Raw genomic sequence first — 22,339 nt, 5'->3', positions numbered from 1 at the left:
GTTGCTTCAAAGCAAATTTTCAGTCCTCTTCACAATCAGGAAGGTGCAAATCCTGTGTAGACAAATGGCAGCCCAAAGCCAGCGTACTATAGCAGCTGAACTGCCAGTTGGACCTTGCCTACTGTTACGGCTGCAGGGTGGTTAACTAGGAGCCCTTCTGGTGTTGCTCGACTACAACTCTCATCACCGTGGACCATTGATCATGCTAGCGGGGACTGATGGGTGCTGGAGTCCAACGACATCTGGAGGGACATAGGCCCCCTAACCTTGTTCAGTGGGGTATCAATTTAGCCAGTGGAGAGGACCAGTCTTTTAATTTCCTTATCCTCATCATGAACCTTCATGAACTGCAGCATGGTTCCTCATCATATAAGCATTTCTGCCATACTTTTTTTTCCATGAATGAAAAATTTAAAAGAAGTAAGAAGCAGACAGGCACAAAACGAGGGAGCCACACTGTGTTTTATCTTTTATTTCCAAATCTGTTGCTTTCATGGTACAATTTTACATGGCTGGGGAGGACGTCCACAGACCTCTCTCTGCCCCTTGCCAACAAACTGGAGAGGGGGAGGGAAAGACAAAAAATAGAATTAACCAACCAAAACAAATGCTCTCCAGAGCCTAGGCCACCACATGTACAATCAAAGAACCGCTCTGCAGATTTGCACGGCAACTACATCTCCCAGGAAAGAGATGGGGATGGGGAATGCCTCCTTCCAGGAACATTCGGAGCTCTTCAAGGCAGTGATAAGAGTGCCAGCTGTCAGCAGCAACACAGCAAACACTAGGAAGGCATGAGAGAGGCTGACACTTTTGCCTATAGCTCAGTGTCATTCTTTTTGGCACACATCTCTGCTAAGCGTTGGATGAGTTCGGTGGATCCTTTCCTTGCCCCCAAAGAGGCATGCAAACCTCTCGGGCAGAAGTAGCGCCTCTGAACATGACCCATCTGCTTTCTTCCTCAAACTAACAAACAGGGTCGGTGTTGTTAAAGGAGTGCCCAGGTAGACCAGGACAATCTGCACACAGCTTTGCTGGGTTTGATGGCCTCTTGCACCCCTCCAAGACAAAACCATGTTCAAGATGCTGGGAAGTATACGTGGAGGTTCTGAAAATGGAAGCCTCCTTCTAAGAAAGATCTGTACTGATGCAGTTGTGTGTGTGTGTGTGTGTGTGTGTGAGAGAGAGAGAGAGAGAGAGAGAGAGAGAGAGAGAGAGAGAGAGAGAGAGAGAGAGAGAGAGAGAGAGGAGGGCTTTCTTTTGATGGCATGGCCTCTTCTAGATTGAATCAAACTCACAAGAAAACATAGCCACTTACCCAATCAAGCCCTTCCCGAAGAGAGAAAAAAGTCTGGTTCCAATATACATCAGTTTAAAATGGAAACAGAAACTCCAGTATTCCACCAACCCACCAATTAGCTTTCTCTTTTTCTGATGATCAATAAACATTGCAGACATCAATTGAATTATAAAGAGGGTAGAAAGTACAAACAGCATCCAAAAAAGTAGGAGACAATCTTTCTTGAGATCAATGGAACAAAGAGAAAATCTGGATCCTGGTTTGGCTATATATACATACACAGACTGGAAAAAACCCAGTGTAAACAAGCTCTTTAATGGAGCCCAACAGGTCACATTCAGGGATGATGAGTACACAAAGGACTTTTGCATTCAGCACGTCTGGAATGATCTGCACTTTTACATGAGAAAGAAGTTGCATTTCATTTCTTTTACATATTTGCACAAAAGCATGCCTGGGTCTTTGCTTGCTTCTCAGCCTTGTTTCCTCCTAGCTTGATTCTTATAAACAAGTAAGTTCTGCTTAATTTTTTTTTCTGGGCCCAATCCCCCATCTTCTGCCTTTGCAAGGGTCAGTGATAACTGTGCCCTCTGCATGGCATCAGAGGTAGATTGCCACCTGCCTCTGGGCTTGGCACATAATGGTTTCCTCCATTTCTACATGGGAGGATAAAGGCAGCTCTGACCAAAAGCTGGAGCAATCCCACCTTTGCTCAGGCAACCAGTGGGAAAGGTCAGAAAGCTTAACAGGAGCCCTTTCCCTCCCAGGGTAACAGACTGTGGAATGTATTTGAGAATCATTAAAAAAAGAAAAACCCCATTCCTTTTTCTTAGTCACAGTTAGACCAATCAAAAGGCGTCTGGCCTGAGCGAGTGGAAGGGGCGGCCGCAAGCCAGCTGCCACCCACCTTGGACCATCACAGAAAAATAATCACAAATGCACAATGGAAAGGTAATCTGGAGAGGCGCACAGTCCTAAGCGGAATTAAACATCACTAGTGGTACCCCACTATTGCTTAAAAAAAAGGGTGGTTAAAAAGAAAACAAACAGTTGTTCACCGAGGCCCCAAAATTAACTGGGTGCCCTTGAGAGTTGAGTAAATTGGGGACAAAGAAGAAATGAGTACTGTATATGGGCACCCAAAGGAAGAGTGGAAGAAAGTGTGAAAAGCAAATTAGAATTACAGGTTGTTGCTTTATGTGCGTATGTGTGCATTTTGCATTTCTATTTCAATTTAAATAAGCACAAGTGCAGTGATGAGGGTCGTTTCTTCTAATGCCTGGATAGAAAGGATGGCTTTTGACAGCAATGCAACTTTTCTGAATCTTTTAAGGCCATTGAGAACTATAATTTGTTAAAAACAAAAGCACCTGGAAATGCATTTGGTTTAGAGCTGGAGAGATGTGTGTGTGTGTGTGTGTGTGTGTGTGTGTGTGTGTGTGTGTGTGTGTCCATGTACATAAGATGATGTAAATGTTTAGTTCATTTCAAGACAAGAGAGAAATACTTACAGTCCAGGGAGTAAGAAATGTACTGTACATGTACTGTACTGTGAAAAAATGAGCAAGTCAAAGCTATTGACTAATTTTGGAATAAGTGAGGCGAAAGTGTACAGTTAAAACGCTTTGGTACTACTGTAATGAGACTTAGGGCTACAGTCCTTATGCATACTTACTCACTAGAGAGTAAACTCCATAAAAAATAGTGGGACATTTCCATGCAAACAATAGGATTGCACCATAACATGTATAGGATTGCGCCGTAACATATATAGGATTGCACCATAAATCACAACTGGATTTCACTAGTTTCTACCTAGAGAACATATTTGTGTTGTTTTGTATATATGCACACCAGGACATGAACTGCTAAATGAAAACGATGAATGAATGATTTCCTCCCTTGTTTAATTCGGTTGTGGTCTACAGCTCATATTCATAGGTTTTCTAGATCCGTATCAGTATCCAAACTGCAGAATTACAGAGAGAACTCCTGGAAGATTAGCACTTGCTTATGAATGCCAGGAGTCAGTGGCAGACCTGAGCAGCAGCATGAAAGGTATGGAGAGATGGTGGAAGCAAGTCAGGTGCCACTTCTGTGTTAGTTTGGGGTGCCACTCTGGTACCCTTCTCCAACCTGGTACCCTCCAGATGCTTTGGGTTCCCATCGTCCCTGACCATTGGCGACCATGGTGGCTGTTTGGGGAAGGCTGGCACTATGGGATAACCCTCAGATTGACATAGATACTTCCTGAGTAATCAAGAACCTCACCACATGTGGATTACATCAGTGGTATAGCATACCACAAACATAAAATAATGCTATTCCACGGGTGGGGAAACCATTGAAGGACCCTTTAAAAACAAGGTTTTGAAAATAACGTGGAAAAGCATCCTGCCACAGTTTAGGGCACCAATCACTACCAAGATGAATGAGATCAGCATCACATTAATGGAATGTCTGGAATCCTTAGAATGCTTTCTTTTTCATTTGATGAGAGCGAACATGCAGAGGTTTGGTGGAAGGAAATAAGTTTTCCACAAAGGATTTCTTTTGAAAATGGGATGCTTTGGAGAATTCTCCAATCTCTCTTTCAGCTTTTGGTGAGGGTTGCCCAATCCCCGCCCACACACACCCAAGGTAGGGCTTCTGAACTTTTGTTTTTTAAACATATCATTCTGAATTTTTCAATGCTGTGTGATGTCAAAAAAAATTCAGCAGGTGGCTGTAGTCAGGGGTAGATCCTGACCTGCTAAATTCCTGCTGCTGCTAAATGTAAGAGCCCCACTCTTACATCAGTTTAAAATGGGGGGGAAACAAGCCACCCTGTTTTCGAAGTTGTGTCCTAAACACTGTATACCGTGACACTCGCACTCAGGCCCCAAGGAATAGGAAATTGGTAGGTGAAGTGCAGGCTGACAGTGAAGCACCGTGGTTAATGCCCGTGTCAGGAAGGAAGAAAATGAATGAGAAAGAGGAAGAGAAACGCAAGTCTCTCATGTGCTCCACGGCCAGATCAAAGCTAAGTTTAGGAAGATGCACTTCAGGGAGCTCAGATTCTTCCATCTCTTCACTGTCAGCCCCACAGGATGGATGGTTCCCAATACTCACTCTGGCTGCAAAAATGTCTGAGAAGAGGACGGAGGCCGTGTATAGAAGAGAATATGAAATATATGCGAGGCCTCTAAATTGAAACAGAAAAGCTGTTCCCACATGGGGAAGCATTCACAAGAGCTCCATGAAAGCTCCTGGCTAAGGAAATGTGGGGATTTTTTTGGCGAATTCAAGGGTCTAATCACGGGACTGACGGCTTGGGCCAGTGGTGGGTGTGTTTGGGCCTGCCCCTTCCCCAGCAAGATGGCTGCCACTTAGAGCTGCCACCGTGAGGATGTCAGGCAGGGGCCTGCCTAAAGGGCAGTCTGAAGAGGGCCTTCCAATGATCTGTCGCTCCATTTTCCCTACCCTGCAAGGCCCTCTGAGGAGCCCTCACTCGGAGAAGAAGCCTGCATAGCATCATGCCACAGTTTGGACGTTATCACTGCCAAAGACAAATGAGATCAGCATCACGGCAACGGAAACAGCAGGACCGTAAAAATAACCATAGAAATTTCTCTTCTCTCTGATTACAAAGTTACAAAAATGTATAAAAAACCCCCTTCCCGGACCCTCCCACCCTTTCACGGTTGCACAGAGTATAGAAATGTATCAGAAAGGAAGATTTCAATTGGTCTGGGTTGTTGTTTGTTTTTGTTTATATGATTTGCTCATGGTGTGTTAACTTCCCCACCTCATTCCCTCGGAACAGGGAGAGTGGCCAGTGTGGCACAGAGGTACCCCCCCCTTCAAAGACACCTTCCTTCCACAGCCAGGTCTTGCCTGACTCTCGGCCCACGAGTTCTCCACGTGGTTGATCTGGGCCCCCAGTCAGCCTCAGTCCTTCGGTGGTAGGTGCCCTGAGGGGTTCCCAATCCTCTGCTGGAAGTGCTTGGCCCCAGCAACCATTCCTGCTTCTTCCTTTGTTCTCACAGCAGCTGGACCCCTCAGGAATGACCTTCACTTCTTGTTATTCTTTGCAGGGGGATGGGAAGAAATGAAAGATATAATTAAGATGGACATTCCTTTCTTAAGTTGCCTAAAAACAGAACATCTCTGTTCAGAATGAACTGCGTATATGAGTTTGAGGAAATGTCCCCCCCCCTCCCCAGATTAGGCCAGCAATTCTGCACAATTTTCCAGCCAAAAGTTCTCCAGCGAGAATTTTCAGCTCAGTTCCTGCAATTGATGGGGCTTTTAGACCACCCTGAGTGGTGGTGAATCCCAAGCACCTAGTTCAGGACAAGAAAATCACAACCCTCCCTGACATGCGAATACCTTCTCCACCCCTGAATCAAGATTTTCTCTCGTTCAGCTGTTGTCTCTTCATTAAGGAGATCCACATTTCTAAATTCACCCACCTTACGGGATAGGTCACAGGCAACATGAATTGGACCAAGGAGGGGGGGGAAAATGCCCTCTCAGAAGGGAAGCCACTTACTCTGAGTCTGGCGAGAGCTCGGAAATACTGTGGGATGTTGCAGAGCGAGGTGGTGAAGGGCACAGCATGGAGGGTGTCGAGGATGTCTGGGCCACGGAAGGCGTGGGTGTGGTCTGTGGGCCTGAGGGAGTGCTGGATGATTGCACAGAGGACAGGACAGAGGAGTTAAAAGATGCTAGGATGGAAGAAAGGATATCTAATTGCTCTGTGGAGGGGTGACGGCTGGGGATGGCTTCTAGATTTTCTCTAGAAGGGAGCCTCCTGGAGAGGAGTTCAAGGTTTTCCCTGGAAGGCTGCTGTCTGGAAAGAGGCTCCAGATTTTCCCGAGAAGCCTGCCTGCCAGGCACTATGTCCAGATGCTCTCTGGAATTAGACCTCCTGGATAAAAAGTCCAGCTGCTCTCTCGACGTCTGCCTAGCTGTTGCCAGCTGCTCCCTCAGAGGCTGCTTCCTGGAAAGCAGATCCAGCTGTTCTCGAGAAGGGTCCGTTCGATCTCTCGAGGCTTGCCTGTTTGGCATAGTGTTTAGCCACTCCCTAGAGAACTCCCTGACTGGCCCCCCACAGTCTAGCGGTTCTCGTGACCCAAATCTACAGGGCAAAGTATCTAGATGGTCTCTAGATCCCTGCCTCCTGGGTAGGGTGTTCCCATGATCTCTTGGATCGTGTCCAGAAGCTGCTTCTGCTACATTTTCTTGAGACCCATGCCTGCTGGGTATGCTTGCGAGGTGCTCTCTGGACCCGTGGCAGCTGAGGATCGTGTCTAGGTGCTCCCTTGACCCAGGCCTGTTCAGGATGGTGTCCAAACGCTCTCGAGAGCCGTGCCTGCTGGCAACCGCTTCGAGGCACTCGCCGGAGGTATTGCGGCTCAGCTGTTCTCTGGACATCTGCCTCCTCATCAGCATGTCCAGCTGCTCCCGGGAAGAGTAGCGGCTCGCGGGCTGAGAGAGGCTGCCTGCCCCTGAATAGATCCTGCCGTAAGAAGCGGCGGGGACGGCCCGGTGGCCCAAGGTGGAGGTTTTGTACCAGGTAAGGTCATTGGCCATCCTGCCCATGGAGGGCAGGCCTTGCAAAGTCGGAGGGTACTGGAGCCGATTCTTCAGGATACCTACACAATGTAAGCAAAGCAGAAGGTGAGAAGGATGAGCCTCTCTCCCAGGGCTCTCTCCGAGAGCTTTCCATTGGAAATGCCCATCCTAGCTATAGTCCTCTTACTTTGTCCTATTTCCCAATAGCAGGTCACCTTTGCATTTCTATTGATAGGAGAAAGCTTCCTGTCCCAATCAGCTTCTTATCCTACATTTACTATTTTCTGTCAATATCCCTCCTCACGTGTCTCTCTTTATGGCCTCTTCCTGCTGTTTCTGCTTACTTGAAGAATCACTTTATCCTTTGTATGTCCACTCAACTGCTTCAGTCTGCGGAACTAGCATTTTACAAGTGCTACACAATGTTGGGAGGATTCTATCCTTCATTATGGCAGAACCTGCACTCTGGGAATCCCTGTCCCATGGAGGCGCCTTTTCTGTATTTTTGGCATATGCCATTTATCTCAAGATCCTCTCCTATACTGACCGGTAGTAGCCCTCCCTGTTTGAGACAGGAGTTTCCCCCAGCCATTTCTGGAGATGCCAGAAATCTTTCTCATTCAAAGCATGTGTTCTAACACTGCACTATGCCCCTGACCTTCCCTGGACCCAAAGCTACCCAGCAAGCATCATGGATGAGTAGGGATTTGCTACCAGGCCATCTTAGAGGCCATGTAAGCCTGGGTCACTTCCAGCTTCTGAGACCCCTGGCCGTAATAAAGGCAGCGGCAATAAAATTATGACGCATGAAAACAAAACAAGGTGCTCTCCCCACAACCCCCCAGACAAAAGAAATAAAAGAAAAAGGAGTGAGACATAATCTGAATAGCCTTAACAAATTCTTTTCTAGCCTATTTCTGTGCAAATGCACTAATTACTGAGGGAAGTCCCGCTTTTGTGGATTTTTACAGATGATGATTAATTCAATTTATATACCACCCTTTATTCAAAGATCCCAGGGCAGTGTACAACATTAAAAACATAATTGACATAGCATAATAATAAAAGACAATGAAACAATCACTGGGGGGTGGGGGGGTGGGGAAATTCATAATAACAGCTCTAAGCTGAGTGAGTGTGACACAATTTGATCCACTACTCATAAAAGCAGCTGTGATGCTTATTAAAAGTGAAAAAAACCCAACAAGCACCTGAATGGGAAGCCCCCTTTGAGCTTGAGGCCTGGGCCACATGGCCCTCCCACATTGGCCCTGCTTGCTGTAACAGATTAGCCCCAGGATGGAAGATTTATTACACCCCGGATTAGAAAGAGTTAATCCACCTCCAATTTAACTGACAGCGCATCTTTAGGAGGCGGGAGGGTTTAAAAAGGAGGGAATAACTCTTTTGGCAGTTGGAAGAGGGTGGAGTGTGGAGTGTGGTGACGAAGAGGAAAGAAGAAGGGTGTGGGGCCAGGATAGTGGTGGTTTAGGTTAGGCTTAGGATAACTTGAAGTTAAAGTCTGACAGAGTTAATGTATAACTGTAACTAAGCTTGTAAATTTATGCATCGTTAAGAAAAGAAAAACCTATGTTCTCAAGTAAATAAAATTCATCTTCTTTTTGTGCCAAAGAGTATCGTCTTGGTTATTCCAGCAGTGTATTAAAACTCACAGAGGTGTAGACTCAGAAAAGGGCAAAACTTACCTAAGGAAAAGGGGATAGTTTGCGTCCTAGAGTCACACAGGAAGGGCAGTATGGTGAAAACCTAGAGTGCCACAAGTTTGCCAGGGTGATATGGCAGACTGATACAGTGGGGATCTGAGTTGAGGGAGTCCCTGTTCTGTAGGCAAGAGGTTGTTCATTCAAAATAGCCCTGAGTGTTCGTGAGATCAGGCCACGAAAGCTGGAATTAGTCTCTCTTTACTGAGAAGCCCAGAATTGAGGGGTTTATTTTAAGGCGTAAGGAATTGAGTGGGGATTGCTTTACCCCGGTACCCTTTCGTCTCATAATCTATTGGCAGCGTCAGCGAGGGGGTTCGTCGCACTTGCCACTACAAAGCACTGGCCACAGTTCAGTTTCTCTTACCTTTCCGCTGCCTCTGCGTCTGAGTGAGGGAATTCTCATCACCACTGGTCAAGGCCAAGTCCGGCTGGTTGTTGTTGGCAGCGTCCTTGCTGGCATCGAATCCAAGTTTCCGCTCAGAGCCCCATTTCTGGAGGGAGCAGGGGTGAACTTCACATTCACCCAGCGCTGGCCAATAGGACATCAGGTCATTGCCATCTACATCTAGAGGGAGGACATGGCTGGTATATTACCAGGTGGACAAAGTGCATCTCAGCAGACTAATGTGAGAATTCGCCAGGGTATTTGATTACGTGCTGCGAGGAAGAATTGGTTAAGTTTTTCATCCTTTGCAGTGGATGGTGAAAAACTACTAGCGATGTGGCACATTGCCAACTCCCCCCCCCCCCCCGCGTATCACCTACTGCATGCTGCTCAACTCTGGGGGCAGAGAAATAACAAATGCCTGGACCACACCTGTACTGAAGGTAATATACAGACTCAGGTAATGCCCCCCCCCTGGGATGTTTGCAGAGATCTCAGAGTGCCTGCATGAGCTGGAAGAGATTATTGCAAGAAGACTAAGAGAGCAATTAAGTTTTTAGTTTAATTCACATGCACAATTATTTTTCTTCTTTGCAGTGAAATGCAGGCTCCTTAATCTTAAGAAAAGCTACCCACAGGCAAATCCTTGACTACTGGGCCATGTGGGCTGTGGATTATGGGAAATGGAGCCCGAACCACAAGATCTACACCCCTGTCTTAAGATGTGCGTTCCATGTTTTGTAATGGGCCCTGACATGTTAGCATAGTGCATAGCTCAGAGCTTGTTGCCCAGCTTGGCCTGAGAGTCAAGGCATTTCTCTGCCCAGCAGCACTTGCCTTTGGGTGTGGTGTTGGAAGGGTTGGTGAGGAGCCTCTCGCTGTGTGCTGCCCTTTTGAACTGGCGCTGGAACCTGCCGCGGAGATGCACATTTTCCTCGCTCTCTGACGATGGAATTGAGAGGCTGCGCTCCTCATCAAGCGAGAGATCGCTGTCCGAGTCTGAGTCTTGATCTGAGGGGAGATATGTAACATATTGTAAAGAAGGTGGGGTTGAGGGAACAGCTTTTCAAGTGATGGCTAATAGCTTTCCAGTACATAAACTGCCCTCTCCTGAGCAAGCTGAAGTTATGAACTCTGCCAAACTGGAAGAATGGGTCGGTCTAGCAGCACATACCATGTCACTGGTTCACAGCCTCTAAAGGACAAAACATTAGAACGGTGGTTCCCAAACGTTTTGGGGCCACTGTCAGGGACTGGTTGGATGCAGAGGAATTGTGGGAAGAACCCGCTGAAGAACCCTGAAGGGAAGAAGGCTCAGAGCCCAGGGAGTGGTGGTGGGACAATGATGAGCGGTCAGAGGGAGAAGACTGGGAGGAGGAGGTGTTGGAAGCTGAAGGGGCAACAGGGCCGTGTGAGCTGAGAGAGTCTGTGTCAGACAGCAGTCCAGAATCAGAGGCAGAAGCTGAAGCAGGAGAAGAGGAAAGCTAAGAGGCAGAGATGAGTCAGGCTGGTGAAGAGTCACAAGTGTCTCCCCCTCCTGCTGTGTCAAGAACCCACCCCCTGGTCTCCCAGAACCAGAAGAGGCATGAAAAGATCAGAGGAGAAGTTAGTTTTGCACAGGCGCAGTCTCAGATTGCTTAGGGAAAACCCTGGAGGGGAGGGAACTTGCTACTTCTTCCCTTCCCTAGAAAAGTCTGCTCACTTAGTCACTTGCCCTTGTTGCAGGCCAGGTCAATGCTCAGCATATATAAAGAAGTGTCAAGATGGCATACAGCATTGGAAGATTTCTTTCTGATTTGGGATCTGGAGACACCCCTTCACCTTTCACAGCCACAGACCTCCCCATCAGAAGCACACCTCCTGGAATTTGGCCTTACCTGGCCCTGCGTCACGATGAAACATTGCTATGTCAAGGTCTGTTGGACCAGCATGGTTGAGCAAGTTGTTATCCAGAGCAGAGCCTTGATGCGCCATCATGTTCTCTCTGAAACTCGTAAGAGAGAAATACTCAGAACTGTCGCCTGTCTTTTCAAGTGAGAGGTCAGAAATCAATGTTGGGAAGTGCACAGTGGTAAAAAGGTTTGTTAGACAGGCCTAGTCCATGGACACCTATCATAGGGTGGAATTCAACATAGTGCTAAGGAGATTGTTCTGTCAACGCAAGCATTTCTACATGCCTGATGGAACGATCTCCCTTCTCCTCATCCCATGTGCTGTTCTGGGACTTCTCTCAATGCTTCAGAGCAAATCCTTGTGTAGTAGGAAGGAAAATTGGGGAAAGCGCCGTTGGGCTAGTGGGAGTCCTTGCACTGGCTTCTGCTAGCAGAACTGATTAAGAATCATAGAACTGTAGAGTTGGAAGGGACCCTGAGGCTCATCTAGTCCAACCCCCTGAAATGCAGGAATTAGGTGAATCTGGCCCATAGTAAAAGTATAGTTCATGAGCTCTGTTGCTGGTTTTTATTATGATTATTATGATTATTTAGAGCCCTGTTCTTCTGGGAATCTCTGTCCTGCATCAAGAGAGAAATGTGGAGGTGAGTGGTGTCATGAGTGGAGGTGAGTGGTGAGTGGTGAAAGAGCCATTCCGATCTGCATTGTCATTCCATTTGCTTTCATAGCTAGCCTCGCAAGCAGAGGAACCACAATTAAGTCCCAGGGGATGCTTTGGTCTCCAGCGGAAAGCCTACCCTTCTCAGCATGCAAGTGCCTATAGCTGCATGTTCTCAAGTGGTGCTGGGGGTGGGCAAGACAGAGACTCATTCATCCCTGCTGCTGCTTACCTGAGGTAGCCCCGCTGGCTGGAATGGGTCCGAGCTGAGCGCACACTGCTGACAGAAGAGATGGTGGAGGCTCCCAGGGTGATACGGATGAGGCCGCTCTCCTCAAAGAGTGCTGTGTTGTTGTAGGCGTTGGGACCCTGGAGTGGGAGAGGGGGGGGGACACACACCACAGAGTAACCTCTCTAGCTAGGGAGATGTCCGAGGCGCTTCCATGCCCACCTGCCAAAACTGGCCTGCCCAAGAGTGGTTCAGTTCTGCATTTGACCATCAGGCTGGAAAAAGGCTCCCCCTCCCCGGATACACTAAAAGGACTATTTCCTTTAGAAGTAATGAGGGCAGTAGGAAGAAGGCCTGAACCCCTTCAAGGATGCATGCCTGGGATAGGCCAGGTGACTACAAGGCAGTCCTCCTGCACCTTTTGATCAAAGTGTTAAGGTCTCCTCCGGAAGAGGACAGTATCCTAGGCTTTGGATGGAGCAAGTTATCCTCCCATCTCCCTTAACCCAACGAGTAAGATCAAACACAGCTCCCACCTGACCACTTCTGGTGGATTCCTCGCCCTGGCCCTTCTTGCCAAGGCAGGCTAGTTTCCAGGCTTCCTGTACCTCCTTGTTCAGCACACAGAACAGAATCAGTACTGCCAAGCCCTGTTGGGGGAGGAGTGGATGGACAGGGAAGAGGGGCTGTTAATCTGAAACTTAGAAATTGGTGTTACGCTTTGTCAGGCCACTGGTATTCTGATTAGAAGCAGCTCTCCAGATTTCAGGCAGCTATACCTGGAGATGCCAGGGGCTGAAGATGAATCTTCTGTATGCAGCGCATATCCTCTGCCACTGGCCTATGCGTATTTACTGAATCTGAGCCGCAAATGCCATTTATGACCAGGAAAGGTGGACCAGGAAAGCAGGGTGCACACCATCCACTTGTCCTGTCTTGCATGGCATATGCCAATCCAAATTCTTCCTCCTTGTTACGGAACATGCACAAAACCACTACTACATAAATACTGAGTGTTAACATTCTAATTACCAGAATGACTACATTAGCTTTCCACTAGAGGGAGCAATTGGTCTCTATGTGAGCTCAAGGATAGGAAAACTCTACATAGAAGCAGGCAAATATGAATCATCAGATACTCTAAACATAAACTGCAGGAAGCTGTGTGAGTATAGAGATCTAACAAGACTACAGCAAATCAGAAGTACTGAAATATGCATACAGCCACCACCGGATATCTCAAAATATCTGCAAAGTCACACAATATTTAATTCACCTTTAAGTAATATTTTGCAAGAATCTTAGCAAGTGAATTCTAGGGGGTTGGTAGACTCATTTCTTCTCCCTCTCTATATGTTTCATTCATTAATTCCTTGCTTCCTATTTAATTTTTTTCATGCAAATGCCTTCTGTAAAACCTTTATTGTATGTACTTGAAAATAAAGGTAAAGGTAAAGGGACCCCTGACCATTAGGTCCAGTCGTGACCGACTCTGGGGTTGCGCGCTCATCTCGCATTATTGGCCGAGGGAGCCGGCGTATAGCTTCCAGGTCATGTGGCCAGCATGACAAAGCCACTTCTGGCGAACCAGAGCAGCACATGGAAACGCCGTTTACCTTCCCGCTGTAGCGGTTCCTATTTATCTACTTGCATTTTGACGTGCTTTCGAACTGATGTGCAAATCTGGTCAATTTTGCATTCTCTGTTTTTGACACAAACACACACACACACACACACACCGGTCTTAAATTCAGTTTGCCGCATTTTCAGTTTGCAATGTGTTTTAAGGAAAATTCCCTATGTGCATTTTGTACCATTTATTTTGATTGGAGAAATCCATGGCAAAATTTGGAAACAGCATGCATTGTTTTGGAAAATGTGAATTGGGTAGGTTCATATTAAAACACGAAAGGTCTTGCTTCTGGACTGGGAGTGCTGCCATCATGCATTGGTATGTTAATCACCACACACTTGCTGGCTGATATCTTGACACTTACAAAGCACGTGCAATTTACAACAAATGTGCCAGTTGTGTTTGCAATTTATTTAGATCTTCAAATGCAATGTAATGGAGCAATCACACCAGATTGGCACATGTGACTTGATCCAGAGAAATTTGCAACCAGTTTTGCCAGTGAAGAAGGTGTAGACTTATGACTCCCAAACCACATGTGGCTCATTTGGGGGAACTGGTGAGAATGAGTTATGTTCTGCAGGATTGCTCCCACCAGAAGCCACTATCCTCTTTGTCTGCTCCACCATATCCTGATTCCTGATTCCTAACTATCTTTATCCTATCACAGAGAGTTACCTGAAAGCTGCAGAGGACAGTGTAGAGGTAGTGGAAAGCCAGGACACTGTTGTTGACAGCCAAGAGGCCAAAGAGCCAAGCAGTGCTAATAACTAGAAGCAGAACGAAGGAGCTTCGCAGCGTCATACTGGAGAGAGAGAGAGAGAGATGGAGAGAAAGAGCCACCCAGAAGGACAGTGACAGAGGTTAGAATCTGTGGTTGAGCTGCAGGACAAGAGACACTAAACCCATTTCTACACAATCCAGCCACACCCATAAAATGCTCTGGGAACAGGCTCCCAAGAGGGCAACTCTTTACTACTGAGGGCGCAGGGTGTTTCCCTAACTCACAAAACAAGTGATAGCGGCCAATACTAGCTGAGTACTGACGAAACTCACCACTCCTGCCTCAAGCAATTTCAGTTGTGGAGGAGGCAGACAATCCAGATGACATTTAGAAGGAGAGCATCTCAAGGCAGAGTGACAGAAAAGTGGAAGGACACTTATGGGGAATGGAAAAGGGATGCTCAGGCACCATAGAGCATGTTTCTGCCTGAGCAGATCATTGTGATTAGTTAATACTCACAGAACCGATTTCTTCTTGGCTTCCTTCTGGCCTGGTGAGCACAGCATCTTTGCAACCAGCAGAAACATCACCCCATTCATCTGGAAGCAGACTGGCTAGTTAGGAACAGTCATGTTCAGGCACTGAAGGGGAAAGCTCTGTTGTGTTTTATATTTGTTGTCCATATCCCACCCTTCCTCACTTTCATGATCCTGCTTGTCAACATTGCCCACACTGTCTTTGAGGATGTTGTATTTGGTGTGCATTGCACAGCTGGCTTCATTGGACTCTGCAAAAGAAAAGCTTTGTCTCCCCTCTTCCGACTCCTCTTCCGATTCATGGGACAGGGCAAAAGATGAGAAGATCACCAAGGATGGGGTCACAATGCTTAAAGGCTCACAAACCCACCCACCCCAAGTCACAAAGTGTGGAAGAGTACATGAAAGTTGAGCTGGATCAGGCCAGGAGCCCATCTGGTCCAGCATCCCCAAACAGATGCTCGCAAGAAACTTGCAAGAAGAACGGGCACCAGAGCACTCTCCCCTCCTGCTGTTTCCAGCAACTGGAATGCAGAAGCATATTGCTCCTTACTCTGGAGCAACAGCAACAGCATCTTGGCTGGTACCAGTGATAGCCTTATCCTCCATGAATCTGTCTAATCCTCTTTTAAAGCCATCCAAGTTGGTAGCCATTACTGCCTCCTGTGAGAGCCAATTTTATTCACTTGCATTATGTCACTTATTTCTAGAGACTGGACAGAAATGATAAAATGAGAATGAAGGGCCAAAATTGGGGGGAGGGGCAGGGGGGAGAGGAGAGAAAGGAAAAATAAGTGCAACACTAAACCTTAATGACAGGAAAAGGAAGCAGAGGTACAGCAGAATGGGGACCAAATATGCTGAACAAGGAAAAGGAAAGGCTACAGCATCCTGGCAAAGAGACTGGACAAATGTGAGAATATGCTTACCACAATGACAACAGCAATGGGCCCTGCAAAACTCCAGATCAGTTTATCATGGATGGAAATCCAGCAGAAATCTGGATTCCCAAAGCCCTCTGGATCTAAGCCAACAGATAACCCTGTCCAAAAGGAAGGAAGAAGGTCAGCTGAACAATGTATTATGTTCTACATTCCTAGTCAATATACTTTCCACATCCTTGTAGGTCAAGGCAAACCTGCTTCCTCTGTTCTCCTTTGATCTACTCAGCTTCTGATGCAATCATAAGCAGGAATGCTACAAATAGAACTCTCCGGTGGTCTTGCTTTTGAAAAGGCTTTTATACCCCAGGAGTCTCACTTCTATGACAAAGTTTGAGAGCCTCTGATCTGCGAGACTTGCTGCTGACTAGCCACACAAAAGAAGACCTGAAGTCTTGGCTCCCCAAAGACATAGGCTTATGACTGACACAAGCAGTTACTCGCAGCATTTCAGCTGAACAACGGCTGTGGGAACTGAGGCGATCCACACTGCAATGCCTGCAGCTTATGCATAACGTCTTGGTCACATGGCATTGCAGAAAAGGCAAAGTTTGAAGCTCTACTGTAGGTTTGTTCCAAACCAAGCACGCTATGCATGTCAATTGCCAGGATACATTTCTTTCTAGAGGCAGAGGGGGGGGGGAAGGAAACCCTCACTTCCTAAACACATCTGCACTTACCAGTGATGATGGCAGGGACGCCCCAGCCAATGGCGTAGTAGAACCTCATAGCTCCATAGTTGATGTTGCGGGCCTCCGTCTGCATGCGGTAGATGTGGAGGCCTTGCACAAAAAGCCAAGCAAAAGTCGAGAGGAAGAAGTAGTGCAGCAAGATGGCAATCACCGTGCAGAAGAACTGAAACAAGCAAGAGCAGCACAATTCAAAGACGTCCTCTAAAACAGCGTGAGTAGTTTGCCCCTGATCTGAAACTAATATTTTGCAACATTTCCCTTAAGATCTCTATTGCTTCGGGAGCCCAAGACATTTTGTGGCCTGAGGCAAAGAGCAAGAGGCCTCCTCCCACGTTCCCTGTGCAGGAGCTGACAGGCTTGGCAGCTGAATCTTATTTCAGTACTGGCAATGGGACAGTCTTAGTTAGGGGGGGGTGCAGAGCGTGTGGCACACATAGCTCAAAGCCCCCAAACATACTGAGCCTAGGACTTGCCTCTTGCTCCTCCTCCTCTCACCTGGTTTTCAGTGCGGTTGATACCCAAGAGGAAGAGCAGCTCGGAGAAGAAGAGGGTGACCGAGATGTTGCAGTGGATGCCCCGCGTGTTGGACTTGAGACCTTTCAGGCATATCAGGAAGGAGAAGGCCAGCAGCAAGAACAGAAGGGAGAGGGACACCAAGGAATAGGTCACAATGGCCAAAGTCTCCAGGTCACCTTCCAGTTGCTGCAAGGAGAAACCAAAGGCAAAAGGAGAAGTCAGAGAGGAAGCACACAGTGACCTGATGGGCATGTTAACACTAAGCCATGGTTTATTAGCCACGGTTTACTAAATGCCAACAACACTCTTGTGCTCCATGTTGTTTCCTTGCCAGCCACTCCTGGAAATTAGACCTCCCACTCATTCCCTGCTTTATACGTTGCACATGAGTAAACAAACCTGGCTGTCTCTGACACATCTAGTTCGGTCTTTAGCGATTCCAAGGCCCACTGTTTTGCTTTTTATCCCTGGCCTCTCTGATCACACCTCTCTTACTGCTTTCTAGGTCTTGCTGTGACCTTGTCATCAGAATTACCTCTCGGTGGGAGCTGTCCATCAGGACCCCGAAAGTGCCAAACTGGGAGCAATGGCAGCGAACGTGCGTGGCGTTTCGATAAACAAGATCACAGTCCCGTGCTGTCCAGAAGCCAGTGGGCTCAATCCTGCAGTCACAAAGAAATCCAAAAAGAGAGGCCTCAAAGGAAAGAGTCTTCAAGGTGACATTTTCTTTTAGAGGCAGGCATGAGGATACTCACTGAGGATCTATGAATTATGCTTGAATTGTTGACCTTTTCGGGTCAGACTCAGGTCCATTGATTTTAATGCATTTTCTCATACTCATCACTAACAATAGCTATCACCCTATATCTTTAAGTTACTATGGAGGGTGCCTGTGAATGGAATTCAGCGTGGCATTAAGGTGAACAGTCCATCAATGCAAGGATTTCTTTTTGTGCCATGGAAACTACCCCCACCTCTTCCCTGCACACGTCCCCTAAATCTGTTCTAGGGATTCCCCTCAACGTTCTGGAGCAGATTTGGGGGTGGCGCAGGATACATGCAGGGGGAGGAACATCTAACTGTGAAAGCAGAAGTTGTTCCACATGTGCAATTATTTACTTGAAGACCATTCATTGTATTTATGCTTTGAATAATTTTTATGCCCCTCATGGAATCCATTGGGCAAAGGGTGGCTTAGAAGCGTTTCAAATGAACAGAATAATGTCAAGGGCCTCAAAGTAAAAAGGAAGCGAAGGATGGCTCCCTGGGAAAGAGGCAGCAAAGAAACTTACTGGCTGGAGTGATTCCACTGGACACAGAGGGGCTTGCTGCGGTTGGCTGTCTCCAGCAGGCGGAATTCTAGCACTAGCGGGGTTGCCAAAGTGCTCTGGAGGAAAGTGTGGTTGCTGAAGACAGACACGCTCACTATGGGGGAGTTCATAACAGGGTTTTTGGGCAGCCTGCAAAGAACAAAGGCAGCTTGTTACTTGATGACACCTGGCAACACCACTGGGCCCAGACTGGTCCATGCAATGGGAGAGTGGGCTATTGCTGACCAATCCTCGACCAACTGTTTATGGTCCATTCAAGTAGGAGTCGTAGGTCTTGAGATTGTAGCAAAGAGCCCAGAAGAGGAGTAAGCAATGGGTGGTACCTGAGATTGCGCCGATCCACCTGGTAGCGGGCAGGAAGAAGTCCTCCTAGAGTACGGTAAATTATGAGGATCAGGATGGTTACAGCAGGCTCAGGTTCTGGCAGGGAGTGCTTGGGAGGGGAGGTTTCCACAGTGTCATTGGTTTCACTGTTTACCAGTGTCAGTGCTGCTGTGCTGGGAGCTGGAGCTGGGAAGGCAGAACAGGAAGGAACCGGTGGTATTTCTGCTGTGCACCATTTAGAGGCAGGACAGAAGAGGAGAGAGGTGCCTAGCATTGTGGTGGTATCACCTCTCAAGTTCTTATACTTTGACTGAGCTGAGCCCATTGAGCCCAAAGGGCCAATCCTTTGAAGCAGAAGGAAATTCCTCCCCCTTCGACACAGGGGTAGGGAACCTATTTGGCCCAGCAGGCCAGATATTTATCTCCCTCTAACCCCAGGAGTGAATTCTTGACAGATGGGCGAGATCACACACCTGTCAATCATCTGACATCATAGTGATACCAAGTGATTGACTGGTGGGTGGTCCTCACCACTTGTCAAAATCAACCAGGGTGGGCACGGGGTGATAGTGACCAAGCAGCATTGAATCATAGAATCATAGAATCATAGAGTTGGAAGAGACCACAAGGGCCATCCAGTCCAACCCCCTGCCAAGCAGAAAACACCATCAAAGCATTCCTGACATATGCCTGTCAAGCCTCTGCTTAAAGACCTCCAAAGAAGGAGACTCCACCACACTCCTTGGCAGCAAATTCCACTGCCGAACAGCTCTTACTGTCAGGAAGTTCTTCCTAATGTTTAGGTGGAATCTTCTTTCTTGAAGTTTGAATCCATTGCTCCGTGTCTGCTTCTCTGGAGCAGCAGAAAACAATCTTTCTCCCTCCTCCTTGAAACCCCCCAACAAATCACCAGATGGGCAGAGGGTTGAATTCTGCTTTCTTCAGGCATTGGCCATCAAACCCTCCCATCTGCCAATATCATCCACCCATTGAGTGGAGGTAATTTGATTACCAAGGTGTGGTTACACAAAAACGGCAACATGAGCCAAATTGGAATCCCTGGTGGGCCAAGATCAGCTCATGGGCGAAAGGTTCCCCACCCCTAGTCAAAGAGAAGAGCTGTCTTTTCGTTGCTCAGAAGGTGCTGCTTCCCACTAGGAAGTTCTCCTAGGTCTTTCTCTCATGGGAAGCAAAGGGCTTGTTCTGTTACAACTGATCACAAACTTCTAACAATGCTTCAAGTAAATTAAACAGCCCTTCTCCAAGGCTCCAAAAGAAGAACGGGAAGCTCTCAGAGGGGGTTCCAGTCATGAGACTTCCATGTGCACTTTGCTCTTTCCCCACAGCACTGCCCAAAAGAACATAAATGGGTGCCCAGTGCAACCTGAATGAAGCATGCTGGGAAGGAGGCAATCACTTCTTGGTTTCTTGGTTACCTTGGTCTGGGCCTGGTGGAGCTCAGTCACTTACCTTCCACTTTGTGGGGTGTAAGGACTGAGAGGGGAAGCACGACGTGGGTGTGTGGGTCCCACATGACCTGGCCACGGAAGAGGGTGCTGTGATATCGGGGGTAACGCCTCCTGAAGTGGGTGTGGTTCTCCATGCGGTCAATGCTGAGCACTGCATGGAGGGGAAGAGGGAGGGAGGGAGGGAGGGAGAGAGAGAGAAGCAGATTTGAGGTCTCAGAGTTGGCCTACCTGAGTGAATGATGAGAAATGAAAAGGGCCCCTTGGCCAGAGAGAGGCTTCCAGCTTCGATGGAAAAAACATGCATAAGGATCAAGTAAGGTACAAATATATATGCTGGCTTATGTTTATTGGTGGAACATGTTTGATGCTCTCAGAGCTACTTTCCACAGCGGTTTCTAGCAAACAGAGATGTGCACGGGCAATGTAGTCATAGCCATCTGTTTGTAAGAGAAGGCGTGCACTCTGTAGCCTGCTTCGAGAGGTTTCCTGCCCAACTGCAGAAAACATACTTGTATTACTTCTGCATGCATGAGACGTGAAGCACCTACATGGGACGAAGCCAATGGCTTGCCAACACTTGCCTACAAAACTTGAAAGGAACAGTGTAAGGCAGGCCAAGAAATGCATTCACACCTGACCTCCCACTGGTGTGGCATTCTAGCACTCCACCCGTGCTGCCTTGCCCCCACGATTGAGCCTGTGCTACTCCAGCCTCTAGCCCAGAAACCCAACGCATCCTTAGCAAGCCCATGGCTGCCTGCAAGCCAGGAGTTCACAGATGGTGGCACAGATCATACAGACCTTCAGGTTGGTCACAGGTGGGTAGCCGTGTTGGTCTGAGTCGAAGCAAAATAAAAAAATTCCTTCAGTAGCACCTTAAAGACCAACTAAGTTTATATTTTGGTATGAGCTTTCGTGTGCATGCACACTTCTTCAGGTTGGTCAGTGAGCTGCTTGCGGCCTTCCAGCAACGCCCGCCCCGCCCCGAGCAGTGCTTCTACTTACCAATATTGGGGGTCACCACGCCAACAGGGTTGAGGTAGGTGAGTTTCATGTTGCTGGCCAGTGTGCCCGTGTACTCTCTCAGCTGTTCCATCAGTCCTGCGCTGCTGTGGTCATTCTGCAACAATGCTTCCCAGTGCTCTTGGTTATCTAAGGCCAGCACCGAGCTTCCAGCCCGCAGCAGGTTCTACAGAAGTGGAACATCAGAGGATGTAAAAATCCTCCTCGCATAATGGGCTGCATCCAACTCAGTTCCACTTACAGTAGACACAAAGAAATTAATGATTCTAAGCAAGTCATGTCTATTAATTTCAGCAGATCTGCTCTGAATAGGACTCGCGTGGGACACAACCCCACTGTCCTTTAGAAGGCTGCAGTTTCCAGAACTATTTGGTTTTTAAATCATTTATTTCATCATCTTCCACGATGGAGCTCAGGGGAGCATACATTGGTTCCCAGGCAATCTCCCATCCAGGCACTGACCAGATGGGGAAAGGCTGTATCTCAGTGCGCTGAGCACATATGGTATTTTTTAATGCAGATGGTCTCAGATTTAATCCCTGGCATCTCACGTCTTAAACTGGATGGGTACATGGATCTTTTAGGTGGGAGGCTAATCACAGAAGAAAGGTAATAAGTTGCCTTTTCAAATCAGGCACTTCTTGTCTAGACACCTGCCTCAAGAATCTATTAGAGGCCACTTGTTTTGAGGCTTTGGAAACTTCAGGCAGTAGGTGCAAGAGGCTTTATTTCAGAATTAGGCAAGTGTTGTATAAGGCGGATTTGGGGTAGAGGGAAGACCTGGGTAAAGATTTGGTGGATTTGGGGAGGAGGGATGGCTGGCTATTTGAAGAGCAAATGCTTCTAATCAGAGGTTTTTCCTATAAGCCTGTGAGCAGATGGGGACATCACACAGGAACCAATTAAAAGCATAGCTGCCAAGTTTTCCCTTTTCTCGTGAGGAAGTCTATTCAGAATAAGGGAAAATCCCTTTAAAAAAGGGATAACTTGGCAGCTATGATTAAAAGTATGTGTAGAAAGGGCAATGGGAAATGTGGGAAAGGTTGCAAAGAAAATGAGATTATTTTCTCATGTGGCAATCTTGCAAAAAAATAAAACAGTGCAAGGGAAAAGGGGTTTTGGATAAAACGAAACAGGTGAGAAGAAATAAAGGGCCTCTATATTCACAAGTTATCCCATTGAAATGGTTGTTTGAAAGAAACATGCTCGCAGATAAGGTGCACACAGTGAAAAGAAAGAAAAAAGAACACTTATGGAAACTTGGCACTTTGCTCCAAAACTCCTAATAGCTTCATATAGATGCTAAATAATACTGGGGACAAAATTGTGCCCTCTGGAACCTCTGTGCTGTGGGTACAAAGAGCATTCCCCAGTGTTACCCCCTGGACTTGAACATGCTGGT

At 47.3% G+C, this 22,339-nt stretch overlaps 1 protein-coding gene across 1 annotated transcript in view; it reads right to left on the bottom strand.

The window, feature by feature from the left end:
• Positions 1-4,986: 4,986 nt before the first annotated feature.
• Positions 4,987-22,339, bottom strand: part of CELSR3 (cadherin EGF LAG seven-pass G-type receptor 3) — an 86,692-nt gene continuing 69,339 nt past the window's right edge. The window contains exons 20-36 of the mRNA XM_088662324.1: positions 20,920-21,103; positions 19,916-20,065; positions 18,445-18,631; positions 18,083-18,250; positions 17,326-17,452; positions 16,770-16,976; positions 16,263-16,437; positions 15,571-15,683; positions 14,625-14,704; positions 14,060-14,186; positions 12,285-12,398; positions 11,752-11,888; positions 10,846-10,952; positions 9,806-9,979; positions 8,948-9,148; positions 5,835-6,939; positions 4,987-5,368 (exon numbers count right to left, since the gene is read on the bottom strand). Coding sequence (XP_088518450.1) covers positions 5,341-5,368; positions 5,835-6,939; positions 8,948-9,148; positions 9,806-9,979; positions 10,846-10,952; positions 11,752-11,888; positions 12,285-12,398; positions 14,060-14,186; positions 14,625-14,704; positions 15,571-15,683; positions 16,263-16,437; positions 16,770-16,976; positions 17,326-17,452; positions 18,083-18,250; positions 18,445-18,631; positions 19,916-20,065; positions 20,920-21,103 — 3,384 coding nt within the window. The 3' untranslated portion in view covers positions 4,987-5,340. The remainder of the gene's footprint in view (positions 5,369-5,834; positions 6,940-8,947; positions 9,149-9,805; positions 9,980-10,845; positions 10,953-11,751; positions 11,889-12,284; positions 12,399-14,059; positions 14,187-14,624; positions 14,705-15,570; positions 15,684-16,262; positions 16,438-16,769; positions 16,977-17,325; positions 17,453-18,082; positions 18,251-18,444; positions 18,632-19,915; positions 20,066-20,919; positions 21,104-22,339) is intronic.

This window comes from Zootoca vivipara, chromosome 2 (genome assembly GCF_965207765.1).
Source record: "Zootoca vivipara chromosome 2, rZooViv2.hap1.1, whole genome shotgun sequence".
In the NCBI taxonomy this organism is placed as follows: Eukaryota; Metazoa; Chordata; class Lepidosauria; order Squamata; family Lacertidae; genus Zootoca; species Zootoca vivipara.
The sequence above is the reverse complement of the archived record's forward strand: the minus strand, read 5'-3'. Positions and strand labels throughout refer to the sequence as shown.